This window comes from Felis catus, chromosome E1 (genome assembly GCF_018350175.1).
Source record: "Felis catus isolate Fca126 chromosome E1, F.catus_Fca126_mat1.0, whole genome shotgun sequence".
Taxonomy (NCBI): Eukaryota; Metazoa; Chordata; class Mammalia; order Carnivora; family Felidae; genus Felis; species Felis catus.
In genome coordinates this window covers 12,147,321-12,168,372 of record NC_058381.1, presented here as the reverse complement: position 1 = coordinate 12,168,372, position 21,052 = coordinate 12,147,321, and the positions used below count along the sequence as shown (strand labels likewise).

The following is a 21,052-nucleotide window of genomic DNA, read 5'->3' as shown; positions in this document are numbered from 1 at the left end:
TGGGCACTCTGTGAAAGATGGGCTTCTCTACTGAGCACGCCTCTCGGCCACTGGTGTCCTTTTCCGGGGGCCGAGAGGGATGACCTCTGCCCAGCAACTGTCCCCCACAGCCCACCGCATTTCACACTCTGCCTCATTAGGCAGAGTACCCAGGCCCTGTCGTGTCAAGGTGACCTTCCCAAGCTCCCTGGGGCCTTGGGCGCGTGGGCCAGTCCGGGTCCTCCCCCGCCCCCGTCGTAGCTAGAGGTGCCTGCCTGCGCCTGCCCGGAGCTTCCCCTCAGCTTCTCAGCACCCTCCTCCTGAGCTTCGCCCCATCCCTCGGGGCTGCGCGCAGTAAATGCCCAGGCTCCTCGCAAGACGTCTGTCCCCAGGCAGGTCCCTAGCGTGATGGCGCCTCGCTCAGCCGGCGCCCAGAGCTGGCTCCCGCCACACGCGGGGCTGACGCTGCTGTCCGGCGGGCCGCTCGTCCCCGTGGCCCCGGAAGCGGAACAGAAACGTGCTGTGAGTCAGCGGTGTGGTCTTGGCGTCTGTGTGACGGCGCAGCCCGCTGACCACGGACGAGCACGTGTGGTTGTCGGCAAGCCCTCCGACGGCCGAGAGGCCATTTTCACTGTTCTTTTAACAAAAGTGTACAGGTGACACCCCCTGTGGCGCTCAGTGTGTGTGAGCACCGCCTGCAGATGGGGGCCAGGCTCACCTTCCAAAGCAACGTGCACAGACACTGTTCCCTGGTGCCCTTCCGGGAGAGGACTCCGCTCCTTCCCGTGACGCCCAGCGGGTCTGTGTGGCCCGGCGCCTGGGCGCATTCACACCTTGTGTCACAGTGAACTGCTTCCCCTCCGTGTTCCGGCACAGTCCCTGTGCAGTGAGGCACTTTCAGCCCTGTGTCAGTCAGCTGGGCACCGATGAGGCCCAAACAGGTGACGTGATCCCACTAGTCAGCGAGAAGTCACGTTGGGGGCCTCTGGTAGCGTGACTCTGGGGACCTGGACGCTGCTCGTGCTGTGTATCCTCTGTCGTGTGCCTGTGAGCATCCAGCCCATCCTCCGTGTTCTCACCCCCTCGAGAGACAGAAATGACAACCAGACAGGACTCCCAAGGGGGTCTGGCTGATGGCTGTTACTTTGTGCAGAGTTTTGCCTGGGTCAGGGAGACCAGGGTCTTGGCCCGACAGCCCCTCTTCCGACAGCTGTAGGCTGACACCTCCCCTCACAACTCTGCACGGTAGTCATTGACGGACTTCTATTGATCCCAGGGATTACTGGCTTCAAAATTAAAATTTGTTTACAGGGGAATCATTTTTAAACACGTATGCTGTCCAAGGAAGCAGCTGGTCTTTAAAGATCATTCCATGTTTCTGTAGGAAGAACTTTCACCCTTAACTTTTAAGTATTCTAAAGCACTCAAGTCACACTAAACCCTAAAAGACCTACTAGCTGTGTGTTCACTGTGAACCAGAGCATGCCAGAGGAAAGATGAGGGGCTTGGAGAGGGCCGAGGCCGGGAGCCACAGCCCTACACTTCCTCCAGCTGGCCTGTGGTGTGAGCAGAGGCCCCCAGCTTCCAGATGGGAGCCACCTGGGAGAAGTAATGCCCAGGTCATGGTGGACAAGAGTTAAGACCATTTGCACAGTGCAGCCAGTCTGTGGAGATGAAGTCGAGACTGTGACCACGAATTCAACAGTACTGACTAGAGAATCTCAGGCCACTCAGTTACTGCGGTGGCTCAGACAGGGACACCCAAGTGTGGTGATTTGATCCTTTGTGTCCTTTCTTGAATCCATGTGCAAGAAGATTGACCAAAGAACATATAGGTTGGGAGGGAGGAGCCCCACCATACTTTGCATTGGGATCTAACATGGCCATATTCTTCAGGTTTGTTTGTTTTTTAATCACCGAAAGGCCTGATCCCTACTCTGAATGAGATCTTGCGAGGGATTGAGACAGAGAGTGTACCTCCATGCCCAAAACAGCTGCACATCCCACCCTCTCACAGCCGTGTGGCACGTTCACCTGTCCCTCTGATAAGAGCAGTCTGATTAGCCATGCCCGGGGTTCTCTGTGTGGATGTATAGGATGGTTTGATCCCGTCTTAGGGCGTACCTGTGTGCTTCCCCCAAACCCGTGTCCAGGTAATAAACCAGCCTGCGTTGTAACAAGACATGAACCGGACAAGCTTGGAAAGCAGTTCTGTTATGTCCCTCGTTTCAGTTAGTTAATCAGTGCCCCTCTCTGTCCTCCTTGAAAGAGGAAGAAGGAAGATGCAGGCTGGAAGAGAAGAGATCGTGTGGCCTAACCTGAGTCCCCCAGTGGACACCAGTTTAGGGTGGCCAGCTGGTTAGTGGTGGGGCCAGACCCCCTGGGCTGTGTGCACCACCCCCGCCCCCTGTCCTCACCAGAGTCCCCATCATTCACAGGATGGTCCTGGCTCCCTCCAGCTGGCCAAGACTCGTCCCTGTTTGTGACTGCTTATGAAATGCCCTGTTTGGTGCCGTATAACTCGAACCAGACACAGCCAGTCTCTTCTCCCTCCCTGTGGTCAGTCCTGCCCAGCAGCAATTCTGTAAAGGTCCAGAATCAGCTATTTTCAGTTCCACTGCAGCCTCTTCCCGCCACAGTACCGACTTCCCACAAAGCAGGATTCAGAACAATCATGGAAATAAGAGAACGTAGAGCTATAAACTCTCTTCTAAATGCCGATAGCATGAAACACCCAGCAGCATCGGTGGGAGCCTGCACACAGGCGTCAGATGCTCCATTGGCTCCGTGCGCGGTGTCAGGGAGCCTGCCGCCTGGACCAGGGAGCCGAGAGGGGCCGGGCTGCTGGCGCACTGATAAACAGAACACTCAGCTGAAAGGTAAAGAAATCCACGGAGTCCCTTTTGCATTTTACAGGCTACGTGCGAGCGGGGGTTTGCTGCGATGGAAGAAACGCACCAGAAGAAGATCGAGGACCTGCAGAGGCAGCACCAACGGGAGCTGGAGAAGCTGCGAGAGGAGAAGGACCGCCTGCTGGCTGAGGAGACGGCAGCCACCATCTCAGGTGGGAGCTGGGCCTGGGAGCCAGTTTAACCCCAGGGGCGTGGCAGGTGGCGGCTTCCTGAGCTGACTGCACGGGCTTTTGCTTGAGACTTAAGCTTCGTTATCCAAGAGAATCTTTCTCTGACAGTTCTCTGGTTTTGGGGGCCCTCTGAGGTCTTGCAGGCCCAGAGCCGGCACCCCCAGCTACACCTGAGGGGCTGTCCACAGCCCTCTGACCACATGAGACCCCCTCTGCCCCCAGTGCCCGGTAACATCAGCACAGAGGAGCTGCGGCTTCTACCTGGCGAGGAGACCGTATCACAGGGCCGACGCGCTCTGCCCTGAGCAAGCATTGGTGCCGTCGGTTTTGTGTTACCTTCCTTTCGTGTAACCCTACTTTATGGTGGTTTGTCATTTTAGGGTTAAAGAAACAAATACGCCAACCTGAACACGTGCTTGTTTTATAAACTCATGCTTGATTTCAGTGTCGACACTTATTTCGTCAGTTTGGCTCTCTTCTAACACACGGGGAAAAAAATGTACCTGCATCCCTCTTGTGGTGGGAGTCCCCTGGAAATTGCTTGGCTCGTGCCTGCCTCGGAGAATCGGTTTGGGAGAAGCCTGCCTGACCGCTCGTGAGACCACGAGCGACTTAACAGTGGGCAGCCATCAGGCTGTCCTGTCCGCCTTGCCCCCCGAGCCTCTCGTGCTGATGGCCATGTCTTTGCAGCCATCGAAGCCATGAAGAACGCCCACCGGGAGGAGATGGAACGCGAGCTGGAGAAGAGCCAGCGGTCCCAGATCAGCAGTATCAACTCGGACATCGAGGCCCTACGACGGCAGTACCTGTGAGTCTGCTTCCTGCCCGCTGGAGGCGGCCCTTGTGGGCCGGGCTGGAGGGAAGCCCTTCGGATGGGGAGGGACACCTTTCCTGTGGCTTTGTAAGAGCCACAGGACACGGGTCCCAAGGGTGGGCATTGGCGGAGGCCCGAGGGCTCTGAGAGCACCTCAGCCACCCTTCCTGAGGGGCCGAGCACCTTCCCAGTTCCACTAGTGGAAGAAACAGCCTTTTCCAAGAGGTCCAGGCTGCTGACAGCAGCATCACAAGGCTTTGATTTTCTGAGCATGGTTAAAGCCTGGTCCTGGTTGTCAGACACAAAGTACCTCAAAAGTTAGCGTTGAAAACAAATCACCAGAGTGAATTCTCTGCTGACATGAGAGTTTTGTCCGTGGGACTGTTAAGCTACTTGGGAGAGGAGCAAGTCAGGCTACAGGACAGATTCTGTAAGCCTGCGGTGCTTTTTTCGTTGTTTATTCATTTTGAGAGAGAGAGCATGCACGAGCAGGGGAGGGGCGGAGAGAGAGGACAGAGAGAGTCCTAAGCAGGCTCCGCACTGTCAGTGCAGGGTCCGGCACGGGACTGGATCCCATGAAAACCGCGAGATCACGACCTGAGCCAAAATCGAGAGTCAGACACTTAACCAGCTGAGCCCCCCGGGCGCCTTGTAGTACTGTTTAAGTGTCCCAGTTTTAGCTGGATACGAACTTGCTGAGGCCACAGAATGAATGCACGGGCCCCCCTCTCTGCTCAGCCTTTGCCTTGTGTCTCATCGTTCCTCAAGTTTCGCAAAAGGGGCTCACAGAGCCTGTTAGAGGCCTGGCCCCGGGCGTGAGGGCGCAGAGGTGAGCGGTGGCCTCTCCCCAGGGAGGAGCTGCAGTCCGTGCAGCGGGAGCTGGAGGTGCTCTCGGAGCAGTACTCGCAGAAGTGTCTGGAGAACGCCCACCTGGCCCAGGCGCTGGAGGCCGAGCGCCAGGCCCTGCGGCAGTGCCAGCGTGAGAACCAGGAGCTCAACGCCCACAACCAGGTGAGCCGGCGGCCAGGCGAGCCCGAGCTGGAGTTGGGAGCCGGGCCTCACGTGCGGTGGCCCCGAGCTCCTGAGCCACGGAGCGGCCCCCCATCCACAGGCTTCTCCCTGACGTCTGACGTCTCCTGGCATATTGATGGAAAGTCCCTGCGGGTGGCGGAGCTGGGACCGTCTGCCACCTGAACCAGCTGTTTCACTTCGGAGTCACTTTGGCTCCAGCCGATCTGGGCTCTCTGAGATGCCTCAGTCTCTCCTGAGCGTCTCTGGATTTCTGCTTCGTCACTGCTGAGCAGGGCCCGAGAGGGAGCGTCATTGCATCTGGTCCAGGTCTCCTGTCCCCGAGGCTGGGACTGTATTTAATCGTCTCCCAGTCGAGTCCATACACTGTTCACACTTTTTATGTCAGATTATTCTTTTAAATTTTGCCTATTCTTCAGAAAATCGGGGTACATTTAAAAATCCTGGCTAATGGAAAGGCTCAAGGTAGATATAGTTTGATAAAAGCTACTCTGTGGTACCAAATTGGACCACTATCTGCGTGACCCACTGCTGGTCTTCCGCAGGCACTGAGTTGGCCAGCTCCAGACTCAAGGTCTCCGTGGGCCTACGGTCAGCCCGTAGGAGGGCGCTATGGTGGGACTGGTTCCGCCTAGTCACTGCAGTGGCCTAACATGTCCACTTGTTAGTTGGAAAAAATAGTTCAGAAAGTGAGCAGGGAGGACGGCAAGAAGGGCCTAACCCTGTGGAAACTCAGTTCAGCAAACCGTGAGACGCACGGATGCTAGTTATGGTGACAGAAAGGTATCGAGGATTACGGCATCCTGCATACGCAGTTCAGCAGATGCTTACAGAGCCCACGTGAACAGCTTCTGCAAGGATATAAATCACAGGCGGTGACAGACTCACACGTTAAATCTAAAACGCCACGGCGTGTGTGCGCACAAGCACTGCCCGTGGCCTCCTGTGCTCACACAGGAAACCGACCTCTCCTGGTTGTGTCGTGTGAGTGCTGCCCCCAGGTGGCTCGGTTAAGCATCCTTCTGTGCTGTGTTGCTGTCTCGCAGGAGCTGAACAACCGCCTGGCTGCAGAGATCTCACGGTTACGGACGCTGCTGACCGGGGATGCCGGCGGAGAGGCCGCTGGCTCACCTCTCACGCAGGGCAAGGATGCCTATGAGTTAGAGGTACCACTCAGCCCCTCCCCGAGCCGTGCACCACACGAGCCCCAGGTGGGGACCGAGAGGTGGCCCTTAGCTTATGGTATCATTGCAGGGATCAGAGTCGGAGACAGCAGGAGGGGAAGTACGTGGAAGGATCCAGATCACCCCAAGGGCGACAAAAGACACTAGCTGCCGGGCAGCGTGGGGTCCATGGCAGGAGTGGGGGACCTCTTGGGAGGCCACGGGGACCTTTGACCCCATGGCCACACCACAGATACCAACCACCTGAAGTGAAACATTTAATAGCTGTGTGAACACCACAGCTGCTTGCAGTTTTAAGTCAGGATGATTGATTTGTATGTCTTTTTTATAAAAGCATTTAGAGTCTTTCTCCCCATTCAGTTAAAATTTGGTCATGAAAATATGCTCAGTGACGTGAAGGGAGGCTGAGTGAGTTCAGGAAAAGTTTCAGCAGGATGCTTTCATGGGCCCAGTCCCGGGAGCTCACCATGGCCCCTCGGCCGAGAAACAGGACTCGGGTCCAGGAGGAATCGCAGTGATTCCTTTCTGTTTCTGTATGTGATGTGCAGGCTGTTAGCAATGGTTAAGTGTGTTTGGTGGCATTTCTGGCCGCATGTTGACAGGGAGGAGGACGAGGACAGTGTCTGCTTCCCAGGGCATGGAGAGGTTCCCTGCTCGGCCCTCATCTTTGCTTTCAAGACTCTGGAAGTCCCTTTGCTGCTGAATGTCAGTCCCTAACCTCTCTCTCATTCTAGGTCTTATTGCGGGTCAAGGAGTCAGAAATACAGTACCTGAAACAGGAGATCAGCTCTCTCAAGGACGAGCTACAGACGGCATTGCGGGTAATGGCACCCGCCGTGGGAGACAGATCTGGAGATGGGCTCAGGGTGGAGGTCCCGTGCACTCCAGTCGCAGGCTCTTCTAGAGTGGATTTCATTTTTATGAGGGACGTGGTTTCAAAAAATTGAGTTCTTTCTTTTTTTTTTTTTTTTTAAGTTTATTTATTTTGAGAGAGAGAGAGAGACAGAGAGCATGAGCAGGGGAGGCGCAGAGAGAGAGAGGGAGTGAGAGAATCTCAAGCAGGCTCTGCACTGTCTGTGCAAGAGAACCGTGAGATCGTGACCTGAGCCGAGATCAAGAGTCAGACGCTTAACCGACTGAGCCACCCAGACGCCCCTCAAAATTGAGTTCTCTTAAAACAGCATTTAAGCAGGTCCTTGTTCTCCGTGCCTCTTGTGTGCTTTGGCAGGGACTGTGAGACCAAACAGAAATGTTGTCCTGGAAAGTGAGGGTTTGGTGAAGCCCACTTATCTCCACCAGGACATTCTTGGAATCAGAGAGGAGATGATGGAATCCCTGGGGGCCATTCAGTCACTTAGGAAATCCAAGACAGAGGAGGGGTTTTCCGGGAGGTCTTCAGTGGGTCAAGTCTATGCCCGTGCTTGCCAGAGCTCCCGGGGAGTCTCGTCCCACGTTGAGACGGACTCTCAGCTATGCCTGTTTGACTTTGTGTTGAGTTCCTGCCTCTGGAAAACGGGCGTCGACCTGCCTCTCCTGACTGCCCACAGCATCCCTCAGTCGTTGTGCAGAAGCCTTCCAGCCCCGGGAGACAGACCACCTGGCCTGGCCCTAACCACCACTTGCTTCTGTCCTTTTTATCCCCAAGGACAAGAAGTATGCTAGTGACAAGTACAAGGACATCTACACAGAGCTCAGCATCGTGAGAGCAAAGGCCGACTGTGACATCAGCAGGTTGAAAGAGCAGCTGAAAGCAGCAACGGAAGCACTGGGTGAAAAATCCCCTGAAAACACCCCTGTGTCCGGATATGGTGAGTCCTCCAGGCTCTGGGCCCAGACGACCTGTGGTCAGACAGTTTCACCAGCACCCGAGTGAAGGCAGAAGAGTCTTCTCTGTATTTAGACCTGAGTTTCATCGGAGAAGGCACTGGGGCTGGAGGGTGCCCTGGCTTCCACAGGCTCCCCAGGGTTGGGAAACCATCTTCCTCTCAGCACGCCGGTGGGGACGGTGTACTGATGGCTTTGAAGGGGACGTTGCTCCGTTAGCGTGTGTTTTCACAGTAATAACGGGTTGCGTTTTTTGCATTTTTCTGTTTTCCTCAAGAACTCAATAGCTTGATGACAGCAGCTGTCACCAGTTGCTTGACCCTGGGGCTTAACCATAAAATCTGTAAGAGGCCATGGGGGCAGGAGAGGGGGAGGGGAGGGGCAGGGGAGGACAGTCCCCCCCGAAGACATGTTGTAGAGTAATATCCAGCAAATTCAGCTGTTGTCTCTCGACCAGCCAAGCACTAGCGGTCGCGGGGGTGCTGGCCGCCAGGTAGAAGAAAGGTCACTTGTGTTGCTGCCAGAGGCGGGCAGGCAGCACGAGAGCACCATCTATAATCGAACTGTAGACTAACCCTGGAGGCTGACAAAGTGACGACAGTGGCCGCTTCCAAGGCGGAGCCTGGGGTGGCAGGGGCCATGGAGAGAGGAAGACGTGGAATTCGGGGGAGAATGCATGTATCCCGGGACCTGCCAGTTTAACTTCTGAGAACCAAGAGCACAGAGATGTGCAAACAAGGATAGAGGATCATGGCTTCTTAAAAGAGGCCAGGTAGAGATTGTGTCTCGACGTGGAAAGAGATCCCTAAGTGTGCCAAGTGTAAGCCCCACCCCCAGCAGGACACGGGGTGCGGTGCGACGCAGCAAACGTTCGTTGAAGCAGAAGCCTGCAGGACTGTGCGCCAGACTGCGAATGGGGTTGTCTCCGTGGGGGTGGGTTACGATGGGTCGTAGCAGTCCCGGGTTGTCAGGGGGAAGCTGTGGTTAAATAAGCAGCGGGACAGTTGGTCCGCTCGGCAGTTAGGGCCGCGGCGCGGTCCCAGAGTGAAGCGCGCCAGCCGCCCTGCCGGGTGCCGCTCGAGCCAGTGTCCCGCACCGGCGAGGACGGCCTAGCCGCGTGCACACAGGCGTCCTCCGGTGCTTCCCGCGCTTTGAGTTGTTCCGAGAAGGATCTAGTGTGTCTTACGGTTACTGGCTTTGTGCTCTCTCAAAGCTGTGTAAGGAAATGTCGTGAGTGTGGCAATAAAAACAAGCTTTGGAGATTTTTTAACATTCAGTCTGGTTCCCTGGGGTTTTTTAAAACCAAAGTAACGGTTCTGTTTGTTCTTTCAGATATAATGAAATCTAAAAGCAACCCTGACTTCTTAAAGAAAGACAGATCCTGTGTCAGCCGGCAACTCAGAAACATCAGGTCCAAGGTGAGTCTGGCATCCTGCCCCCAGCTGTGTGGGGCTCTTGGACTTTAGGGAGAGGAGCTGGAGTCAGAGCCCGCCACGGGCCGCAGCAGAGGGTCCCCAGGTCCCAGAACTCATCTGGCTCCACATGCCTACCCACTGGGCCAGTTCTGGTGGCTCCGAGCCCCAGAAGCTCCTTCGTGCCGAGGTGGAACCAAGTTTCGACAGTGACGATTGAGGGGCCAGGCCTCTGAGAAGCAGGGCTCGGAGTGAATTCGACCTTAGACGTCCAAGGCCGGATTTCACCCCAGTGCCCTCCTGGGCCAGCCCCGCTGTCTGCACTGTTCTGCACACGTCCCTAATTTAATACAACGCCACCTGCCTTCGAGAGAGGAAGCTGCCTACGCCTCTTGCCCCAGCCACGTGGTAGCACCTCCCGGCGCATGGCCCCCACCCCGCCGAGCGCCTCTCCACGGGAAGGACGGGCGGAGGGTGGGAGTAACGAGCATGTTGCATTTAGGATTTATTGTGTGTGTCTTATTTTTTGCTCTTTCCTCTGACAGTCCGTAATTGAGCAGGTCTCATGGGATAACTGAAACGAGCCCGCTTCCAGGTCCCCTGTCATGTAGGTAAACCACCTCTCACCACCCACCCATCTGCCGCCCTCGAGGGGGCGGCAGGCTGCATGCACGGCTCACACCTCCATAGCAAGCTCCTTGTTTTATCGCTCCAGCAAGCACATACGCAGCCCGGGTCAGGTTCCCCTCACCTGTTATTAACGGGTTCACGGGCACTGGAACCTCCTACTAGGCTTGACCCTTTGCCGAGGGGAGCATCCCCCTAGCTTGGCAGGTGGTCCACAGAGGCGGCGTCTCGGGTGGGCGTGGGCTCGCGAGTGGCCCCCGGCGGTGGTCAGAGTACAGGTCGAATGATCGGCGTATTCCACGTTCTCTGGGGTAAACCCTCCAGAAGGGACCCGGCAGGGACCCGGCCGCCACTGGCAAACAGGGTCTCGCATCTCGGAGAACCCCCGCACCGAGTTAACGGGCCAAGGCAGGGCCGGACCTCGGTATTCAGGGAGCCAGTACGTCGCGGGGATGGCCAGGAAAACGGCTCAGCAGAACGAGAGGACCAGGAGGGGTCGGGGCTGAATGTTTACCAGCACTTTGGGGCTGTTTTTAACAAAAGGAAAAGCTTCTTTCTGGGTGCTGTGGAAGGCGGTGGGGGCACCCAGGTGCTGGCTGAGAAATACCAGCCTCTCTGAAAACAAACGGGACAGTGGGCCTGTGCCTGGGCACCCCCAGCCTGCCACCAGGCCGGCGTCCCGGTCACACAGCCTCTCGCTCCTGGTGTGCCTCTGGCCGAGCCGACCCGATCTCATTAGTTCTCTGACCACAGTCCTGGCGGTGACGCCGACGGGCCCAGGGCCACACACCGGCTCCTTGTGCTCGTGTGTCCGCGGCTCACTCTGAGGATCCACAGGCCGGCATCCTCCGGCTGAGGGGCTTCAGCCCGATGGCTCTGGGGGAAGCGGGTTTGTTTTAAAAGGAAGACTTTTAAGAAAACACAAGTTTTAAACCTAGTCAGTTTGGTTTTATTTATTCTTCTACAGTCCCAAGTCACTTAGAACCAGATATGGCTGAGGCTTGATTGAAAACTTTGGGCTTTTTCTGTAAATGTGAAAAACACTCTGTTTAGCAAAAGGAGAACTTCTTTTGTTTACGGTTTTCTTATTGAAGGTTCTACTTCCTATTTGAGGTTGAACCGTAGCCGCTGTAAGTTCACTGTTAATGATTTAGGCCTGTTGCCCATCCCGGCAAATGACGGACGATGAAAAGCTTCTGCTGCGCCCTCCCGGGACCTGGCTGCGGTCAGGCCACCCCGTCGGAACACATTGTGTTTCCCGGGGGTGTGTCTGAGTTTGTCCCTTCTGGAAGAAAGGCCAGAAAGTCAGTGACAAGACCAATAAGGGACTTTGCGGTGATGTGCCGGGAAGACCTTTTTTGCTGGCCAGGAGGCAGCTAAAGGCAAGGTGGAGAGTGAGGGCACTGTCGGGCACACCCACGAAGGTCGGGGCCTCCAGCACAGCCTCAGACCCTCGGAGGTGCCAGCACCCAAATGAGAGGGGTAAGGAGGCCAGGAATGGGGTTTTCCCAGATGTGTTCGAGTCCACGTGACTTGGCCAAGTTTCCAGTGTCTCTGTGACACACTGTCCCCCTGGCCTGAGTAGAAGGGGACCTTGCAGATGCCCCTAAGGACACCTCTTGTGATGCCAGGCAGGCCTAGGCCTGTTTGCAGTATCCACCGGTGCTCACTCCCGGACGTGCGCCGTCCTTTTCCCTGGATGTATTTGGAGATCCCTCCCCGCCCCGCTCCCACCCCACCACCACAGGAAGACCCGGGAATGAGGTTGCCCAGAATCCACACCTGTCGGTGGTGCTCTTTGATGTGGGATCTGATGTGTCCTCGTAATGTCCTTTGTTGATGTTCTCTTTCCGTATCCTGCCTCACTCAAAAGGATAGATAGACAGTCTCAGCTCCCACACAGTCAAAGCAAGCCCGTTGCTTCAGAGCCTCGTGGCTTTTCTGAGATCGAGACCAGAGCGGACCTTTCCCACGGGGTCCTCATAGAGGACCCCGTCCGGTGGTCTTGAGTTTGGGGTCACGGAGGCAGCTGTTGGAGAGACCAGCCCTGTGGGAGGAACGAGCCGCAGAGGAGCTGGCTGTGTGTACCCCGGGAGCCCTCGTCTGGGTGCACAGGGTCAGCACGGGGGTCACTTACTTTCTACCTTGAGAGCTCAGCTCTGGCGCACAGCGGTATGTGACCCTGAGCCCATGGCCTCGGGCTGCCCCTCGCCGCCCTGCTCCCCAACTGCCTGTCCCGAGCACACCAGGGACTCCTGACACCGGAGAGCCCGCCGGAGGCGGAACGTTTGCTCTCCCTCTGTCCGAGGACCCTCCCCACCAAGTGCCCCGCCAGAACAAAGCGGTGCGGCAAGTGACGGGCCAGCTGGCACTTAGGTGTGGAGCCTCCCGCACCGCGGCCACGTCCAGCACCTGACGCTTCTCTGCCCGTGGCTGCCCCTTGACCTGAAGCACTGGGGGAAAGACCCGAGAGCGGATGAGGCGGTTATGTGCATTAAGGAAATTTACACTTCAGGGCGGGACACGGATTTGCCCCGCTGAGTCCTCCGGGTGACCCAGCGGCAGGCTTCAACAGGGCCCCCTAATGCCTGCTTCTCCATCTGGACCAATGGGTTTCAGAAGGGTTACTCATAGAACCCTGTATTTAAAAGAAAAACGAAAAACAGTGACTTCATTCATTTACACACCTAGAGCTCACTGCTCCACAGTACAGAGAGCAGGCAGAGCTGTTCTAGGCGATGGGGTGGGGGGACGCCAGGGCCCGCCTCTCCTGCCTCAAACTCTGTGGGAAGCTGTGTCCCACAGGCCTCGCTCACAGACACGCGCTCCGAGGCAGCAGCCTGCGCCGCGCCGGGAGCTCCCAGGAGTGTGCCAGAGCAGGAAACGGCAGGCCGGGCTCTCGGGCCCCCCCGCCCCGCTCCACTTCACGGTGCTCTGATTTCTGGCTAAAAACCACAGTGGTCACCTGGAGCCTGTACCCGGGGCCACCCTTGAGGTTCATACGTCCCAGAGGAGCCTGTACCTTTGTGAGTTCTGGCACATGCCGGCCAGCGGGCAAGTCTGAGGCTGGTGTTGAGACGGGCCACGAAGATCACGTGGCCACTGAGGAACCAGCCCCATCCGAGCTGGTGCCGAAGTAACCTCAGCCACGCTCTGAGGATGTTCCTTTTCTTGTCGACGAGTTAGATCTTTGGGAAAAGTCTCTAAGGGCCAGGGGAACTGTTTTGTCCCCCAGTTAGTGAAGTGTCATTCATCTTGGAGCACACAGATTTCAAAATTACCGAGGTCACACTTGAAGGGAGTATTGGCTTCGCATTCTGAAAACTTTAGTAAATATGTTGACGTGTTCCCAGGTCCCCAGTGACAGTAAAGCCACCAGGGCCGCTGGCCAGGGAGCAGCTCGGGCCAGGAGCAGGTTAGAGGGAAGCGGGCGCTGCCAGGGTGCAGCCCAGGGAGCGGGGGCCCCCGCCGTCCTCACAAGGCTCAGCGTCACGGTCACGGAGGGACCAGATGTGGACAGAGCCCACAGAAGGACACAGACGGGCGGATTTCTAGTTCTTGGCATACCTTTCTCCCCTGGCTGAGTCGATCTGATCACTGCTTGTCCGAAGAGCCCTAAGCTCGGAATTCAGCTGCTTACACACGTGGTCTGTTTCTCTGGTTTTTTCCTTTTTTCATCCAGATAACACCGTTTCACAGGGGACATCTCTCTCCTTAGCATGCCCCACTAATCTCTCGAGGAGCCCCTCCCGCCCCGCCCTCCACCCCGGCACCCGCACCTCTGCCTGACTGCAGCCTGCACGCACGACGCTGGGCCCGCTGTTAACGGTGTGTTTCTTTTTCTCCTGCCCTCGTGTCCACCCAGAGTCTGAAGGAAGGCCTGACCGTGCAAGAACGCTTGAAGCTCTTTGAATCCAGGGACTTGAAGAAAGACTAGCTGTGTCCCGTTCAACTTGAACACACACCCCTCCCGGCTCGCGGCAGCACTACCCAAGTGCCGCTTCTTGTCTGTACCTTTATTTTTTATTATTATTATTGTTGTCGTTACCGTTGTCATCATTAACTGTGGGTATGGATGCATGAGAGACTGGTTTATGGGTTGTTCACATCGTTCCCCGCTGTGTTGATTCCCAGTTCCCGTGTCCTCGTCAAAGCTTCGTTCCCACAGTATCCAGAAACCCGCCAGGCAGCGAGAGCCAGGAGGGCTGTCCGCTCCCGGCCAGGTCTGCACAGAGCCCCCTCCCGCCGCAGCCACCGCACTCACCGTCAGTATTAAGGCCCAGCAGTCTGTCGATAAGCTAGCTCGTCCTGCCGAGTGCACTGTGCGGAGTCGGGGCCCGGGCGGTTCTCGCTCTGCCGCGTCTGGGTCACTTGGAGAGAGCAGGGCGTCAGGTGGCGGCACCGACAACTCACTAGCCTTCGGGAGAAGCTGGGAGAGCAGGTCGGGGGGCACGGTTCACAACCCCCGGTCACCACCTTTGGCGTGGGAGAAGGACGGCGTTTTGTATGGGTCCCACTAATTCAGCTTAGAGCCGCACCGCAGATAATCGCGGGAAACCTTTCACAACCTGGAGAATGTCGAAAGCAGCCATTCCTATTTTTGTTTGTTTTTTATTAAATCTTGCACAAAACCCCGGCCCCTCGCATTCCTTCCTACGCTCGCTCCTTTGTTGGTCACCAGTAGCCCTGGTCTCTTCCTAACAACTTAAGAGTGTTGACCTGTGGCCTGGGCTGCAGACCGTGCTTACAAAGCCTGATGAATTCCCTTGGGGAATCGGTCAAGGGGAAAGACTGTTCCGGTCTTTAACCTTTCTGAAAGAAACCTCCACATTGCTTTTGAGAAGGCTGAGTGAAGACCCCTATGTTAAGTCAAAAAGAAAGTGCAGAGGATGTCGGAATCAGATGAAAACTGCCACTGTTGTTTTTAACTCTACTCTGAGCTCTGAAAGGTTCTCGCGCAGCATTCAGAGAGCCTAAAGTAAACCTGTGCTAGCAATGTTGCTTTTTCTAACAGAGTGAGACCTCTTTACCTGCCGTGAAACACGACGGCAGTTCTCGAAAACCTCTCACGCTGGGGTGTCCGTCCCGGCGCCCGGAAAACCATTAATCCTGTTGAGACGAGGACTGTAAACAAAGCCCCGCCGAGTGGGAAGCCGTTCGCGGCTCCAGAGCGGCCGGAAGTGCTGCAATAGTGTCGGGAGGAGCTCGTTCTGGTCTCGCCGCCTCTGTCTCCCGTTGATTTTACTGCCAAGAGCCCACTTTCACTCTGTCGATGCTTCCGTTAGGTGGGGAGTCTGGGTACGTGGGTACTTTGGGGGTAGAAACATGGAAATCACCTTGCTTAGTTCTCTAGATTCGGTTAACAAGGTCATCCAGGGAAAGCCCTGGAAGGGCCGGGCAGAAGGGCCTGGGGCGTGCTGTCTTCTAGTGGGAATAAACTCCGAGCTGTCCACTGGCATCGAGGCTCTTCTGTGCACCAACCTCCAGAGTCTTAACCCACACCTGTCACTCCTTTGCTGCTATTCCATGTTTTTAAAGGCAAGAGAATGTTAGGTCCGGGTTTTCAATGCTACTCACCAGACACCACTCCCCGCACCACCCCCGGTGTAGACTGGCAGCATTTGTAGGAAGGACCACGGTTTTGTGCGTGTGCCGCTCAGCATGGGATGCTCCGGATCCCGTGGTCCGTTCTTTGGGCTCTAGAACGCTATTTAACACGTATGTCCTCCAGGGCAGAGAGTGAGGTGATGGCCAGCAGGATCTGATGGGGCAGGGGCCTTGTTGCCTGGTCCCCGCACAGACGGTCTCAGCACCACGGTTTCACGTCACTCCTTCAGAGAACTCCCCTCTACCACAGTTTCCTTAGTGAGCGTCCCTGCTGCCTCTGGGGACTCTAGCCCTTCTCCAGGCAGCCCCCTGCCTCCAGCCCTCTCTGGCTTCTGGTTTCCTGGCAGGGTCCCTGCATGAAATCCAGCCCCACCTGCCTTCGGACCGTGCCGAGGGTCCGAAACCTGCAGTGCTTTAAATAGGTCAGAGCACTTAACGCACCTGTGTTCATCACTTAGCCCTTGAGGTCGCACCTCGGGAGTCCTGGGAACAGCAGTATGCGGAGGTGGAAGGCAGAGACCAAGAAAGATCTGTCACCACAGCCTCTGAGGGCTCCGCCTCCTCGCCCCAGAGACCACGGAACTCGCTCCCCTGGGCTGCTTCAGTCTGGGCGTTACCAGGAACGGGCTACAAACCAGGGCGCCCTGGCTTCTCTCCAACAAAAAGGCTGCTCCTGCTGCAGCCTCCAGAAAAGGCCCCGAGCCTAGCCTGGTCTTGCTGAGCGTCGCATAGTGACGGCTATGGCCTAGAACCCGATCTGAGCCACCTGCTGATAAGCCGGTCCTCTGGCTGGAGAGAGCAGACAGAACAGAATAAAGGGGGCTTCACTTTACCACCTCTGTGTTGCACCCCAATCCCGCTGTGCATGGTCTCCGTAGAGCACCCAGAACCCCGAGGAGGTTTTAGCCACCAAGTTCCTGAGAGAAGAAAGAATAAAGCTGTGGGGGTGGAGTTGCTTTCTGTGCCGGTGGAGAAGGGTCCTTCGGTGGATGGGGTAGTGTAGGTGATTGTGAACTTGGGGTGCTCCCACTGCTCCTGGTGCCGACCGGGCAGTGGGGGCGTCTCCACTTCCCAGTGGAAGATGAGCACGTGGATTGAGTCTTCCCAGTTGCAATGATCTTCCTGTAAATGGTCACTGGTCCCTCTGTGGTTCGCTAGCAGCTGACAAGCCATCAAACACGCGAACGGGAAAATGGAACCGTTTGACTTCGACGGGGTCTGTGCGTAAGATCCGCGCTCTCATGTCTGCACATGTGTGCGCACACATGCCGAAGAGCCACTTTCTGCCAGTCAGGCTCCTTTATTGACGTGTGTGACTTCAGCACCTGCTAGCATTCCAGTGACCGTAGCTGTCTGCGGCCTCCCTGGCAGACGTGCGGCAGAGCACTTTGCCTTTGGAAATGGAAACTTGCACCGTAAGGCCTCAAACTGGGCCTGAACTTGATGGAGGAGGTTAGGGCCATCCTGGGGCGACAGGTGGGGGGCCATGGGAGGAATGTGTGGGTTTGTCAAGAGCCAGGATCAGAGGCTCCTCCCTAGGAATCCAGTGAGTGGAAAGGCCCCAGGCTCTGGCTAGTTAAGAGGAACCTGTCACGCAGTGGACTCACCAGTCACTAGCTCACCGACCCAACAGCTAGGCCTCGGGGGGCCTCACGGCGGCCAGACTCGGGGGGAGAGCGAATTGCGGTTCCTAAGAAACGTAATTGTGGCCCTCGGAGTCTGTCTGAAAGGGACTGTGACAGTTGTTAATAAGGCCACGAAACAAAATCGATGGCATAAAAAAGTTTTAGAGTTCCAGTTGATAGTGTTTATTTCACCATGGAGCTGGAACACTTAACCTGAAAACCGAGCACGATCCTTGTCACCGCTGCCTGGCGGTCCCCTTGGCGAGTCCGTCTTTAGCCTGGGACTGGGCCTGGGGCAGCACTTGTCTGCCCCACCCCTGCTGGAGGCCGGGCACCTGCCCCATGGCCACTTTTCTCGGGCTTTAAAGCGACGCACGCGGCTGTGCCGGGGTCCCCGACAGCTCGCCGGCTACAGGGAAGCACTGCGGGCACCCCTCACGTGTTCCCCACTCAGATGAGCCAGCGGGCAGTGCGTTTCTGCTTCCACTCCCCTGGCTCCCAGAGCTGCCCAGGCCCCTTTGGCGGACTCAGCCCACGCATCACCCGTGGCCTGATCTCGGGCCCCGCGTGCTCTGTCACGGCTGACCGCACACCAGCTCTTCTCCAGACACTCGGAGCTGTTTTCACTCAGAGTGGAAAGAATGCGGCCCATCAAAACATCCTCTCAAATCCAAAAGTAGTCCTGAAAGTAAGCGTCCGCATCGCTGTCCCACGGAAGCTTGCCACAATTTTAACTCCGTTGAACACACAACTTCAGAAAGCCGGAAAACTACAGAATTCAGCGACCCTTCATCACCAAGAAAGGTGGGAGGGAGGGGGGATTTTTAAAGTTCTTACAAAGGACAGGGAAGCAGGTAGTAAAAGGAAAAAAGCTTGTGCTCATCGGCAGCTTCGCTTCTCTGGAAACGTCCGTCCTTTGGAATACCTCCCATCCTGAACATCCTGGAAGCGGAGCTCCGGCCATGCATTCTGTCAGATAGGAATTTGCTTCACAAACAGATCTGACGTGCCGCCCGGACGTGTTCTCCATCAGCTGGGATCGGCGGGCAGCTCTGGGGGCCCTGGCGCCACGGCGTCCACTCTTCACCAGGGCCTGGGGAGGCGCTGCCGAAAACTTGCCTGTGCTGACGCTTCTTACAGTTCAGGCATTTGCGTGCCGCTTTGTGTCGTCTTTCATCGCAGGCTCTCGCCCCTTGGGTCATTCTTGAGAGACGAAGCCCTGTACTGTCCGCTCAGTCAGCGAGCGCTACGATACCTAAAAGGCGTGAGCTCAGACAGGAGACCCCTGATCCGAGGAGAGATCTTTCCATCCACCTGAGATTGGGTCAAAAGCTAAAGTCCACTGTTCTCAGCACCACGTAGGACATCGTAGGACGCGTCCCCCGCTCCACAGCTGGCCGCGTCTGCCCAGAGACGGGGTCCGTGGTACTTGGATGGGGTGCCGTTGCTCTCACACCTGGACGCTTTCAGTGAGGCCGTACTTCCCACGGTGGAAAGTTTCAGTAACAACCAGCCCGAAGTGAGTCTGGTAAAACCACTTGTTTTGGGTTCTTTGTGAGGAAGACAGGACATAAACACAGTACGAAAACGAACATCGATTTCTCTCAAGGGTTGTCGGCTGGAAAAGACCCAGCCTCATTCTTCTGCCCTTTTGAAAACAAGTTTCGAGTATTCTGGTTTATTAAAGGGAAGGGGTCTCCCTTCTTGTCTTTCAGCGGAGGAATCTGAGCAGAGTACGAGGAATACCTCAGCACCACCCCAGCCCCACTGTAGGGAGCAAGGACCACCTGCCCCAACACAGCCTGGGCCCCTTCCCCCTAGGTGCCCGCATGCCTTGTGGAGAGGAGCCCGCCTCACTGGCTTCCAGCTTCTCTGTGTAAAAGCCACTGTTTACTTTCTTCAAAATAACCTATGTTATACAGAGTGAGCGGTGTAAATATTACTCAGAAATTACCGCAGGGATTTTTGTGACAGAGTTGGTATGGGTTTAAAAATATCCCTTCACAAGCTAGGGAGGACAGCTTTGGGTTCAACACTGAATGCCACCCAGAGTGACAAGGAAACGTTTCTGGCGGGTGATGCACCTTCTTCAAAGCTTTGGTCACCTCATGGGCAGTTTTCAGGAGTGCATGCCAGCATCAGAAGTAACAGGAGGCCTGCATCCATGCGCGTCTTCTCTGGAAGAACTCCATCATACTCCCGGCCGAGCCATTCGGAGGCCTCCAGGAAAAGCAGGACCGTGGAGAACGTGGTGGGCACATCTTCCCCAGATCTTTCCATGGCAATTTCCGGCCTGTAGGGAGACGTCGTGGAAGGCACCACTCTGGCCCGAGCGGCCGGATGGGGGGACTCGTGACCCCTCACCGGGCCGGGCGTCTGCATGTCCCCCACTCCTAGGTCCTGTGGGCAGTGTCGAGGGTGCAGAGCTGCCAGCGCGGTCCCTCTGCATCGTGTGTCTGCGTCACTTTGGGGAGGGAACGTGCGGGAAACCGGCTCATCCGGTGCATAGGCTGACCCGGGAGGACTCGGAGGTCCCGAGGGTGAAGCACATGGTCCGTGGGCGTCGGTCGGGGGCTGGTGGGGGAAGGGAGAGCTTCTCGGGATGCAGTCCGAACACCGGAAGGAATGAAGTTCTGGAAAAGCAGCGGTCGCCGGACACAGTCGGCCTGCCACCCGTCACGTGTCTGTGCCCTTCACAACTAGTTGTATCACATATTTCAGTTTTGTTTTATAGGAAGCTAGGAATAGATTATATAAAGAACACTAAAGTCATTATTGTGTTATAAGTTTGTATCACAAAACCAATTACGATGGATTTTAGGATTTACCTTTAGTATTAATGACTTCTCTACTGACTTACTGCTAGGACTTAAAACCAGTTAAGTGCTAAGAATTCATGTGGTTTTCCTAAGTAATATTTATAAAGTGTAAAGTTTCTAAGTGACTCCTCACCAATTGTATTTCTTAATAACTTTTCTCACAAATACACTCTTGTGTCAGAGGGAACGTCTCGGTCCAGTGACCAAGGACGACAACGCTAGGCCAAACTGCTGGGGGAGCTGATACACGAACAAAGTGGAACGTGTAGATAACTTTCTGCTGTGACGTTTGGAAATAATCCACAACAGTGACTTCTGTCACAGCTAATTATTGCAACAGTCGGGTGATAACATGTTCAAACAAGCCCGTGTAATTCTAACCGGGGTTTCATTTCTGTACTAATGCTAAGTGGTAACGTTCTCTGAACGTGTGTGGAGGCCACTGGGCTCGGCAGCCCCCCACTGCCCCCCCCCCCCTGCGCTGGGACGGCCCCAGGGGCTCTGCCGGCGGGGGGGGGGGGGGGGCGGGGGGCGGTGGGCGGTGGCATCTTCTGTCCGGCCACACTGCCCTCCCAAAGAGGTGAGCCCGGTCAGCCAAGCTGCTCACTCTTCCGACAATTCAACATTTTGATGGTTTCATTGAGGCTTTTTTAAAAAAAATAAACCGTTTCTGAACAACTGTTCACAATTGAAGTGTTCCTTTGTCAAAATATTTATTCCTTTGTGTGACATGCTAGATTCCCATGGATGCAGCTGATTGTTTCTACTTTGTAAATATTACCTAACTTTACATAAACTATATCATAATAAACTATTTTTGCATCACCCTGGCATGCTGTGAATGGGAGTTTGTTCAATGGAGAGACATACACAATATTCATTTAGATCAGAATATGGAAACCTGTCAGTAGCCTAGAGACTTATCCTGGAGTTTTTTGGTTTTCGTTTTGTTTGGCTTTAAAAAAAAAGTGTTTTCAAAGTTAGGGATTTATCAGCATTTTAAAATCAGGAGATTTCACATAAAAGTCTGTATTGTGGGGCATCTGGGTG

At 55.7% G+C, this 21,052-nt stretch overlaps 1 protein-coding gene across 9 annotated transcripts in view; it reads left to right on the top strand.

Annotated features, from left to right (window-relative positions):
• MPRIP (myosin phosphatase Rho interacting protein) overlaps positions 1-20,832 on the top strand; it is a 155,005-nt gene extending 134,173 nt beyond the window's left edge. For 6 of the 9 annotated variants that reach the window (XM_045044395.1, XM_045044394.1, XM_045044390.1 and 3 more), the window contains 8 exons: positions 2,896-3,043; positions 3,752-3,869; positions 4,727-4,886; positions 5,951-6,070; positions 6,823-6,909; positions 7,734-7,896; positions 9,245-9,330; positions 13,817-20,832. In XM_045044395.1, coding sequence (XP_044900330.1) covers positions 2,896-3,043; positions 3,752-3,869; positions 4,727-4,886; positions 5,951-6,070; positions 6,823-6,909; positions 7,734-7,896; positions 9,245-9,330; positions 13,817-13,888 — 954 coding nt within the window. In that variant the 3' untranslated portion in view covers positions 13,889-20,832. Of the gene's footprint in view, positions 1-2,895; positions 3,044-3,751; positions 3,870-4,726; positions 4,887-5,950; positions 6,071-6,822; positions 6,910-7,733; positions 7,897-9,244; positions 9,331-9,869; positions 9,936-13,816 lie in introns of all 9 variants that reach the window. The other 3 variants (XM_045044391.1, XM_023244651.2, XM_045044392.1) reach the window with 2 other exon arrangements.
• Positions 20,833-21,052: the final 220 nt, after the last annotated feature.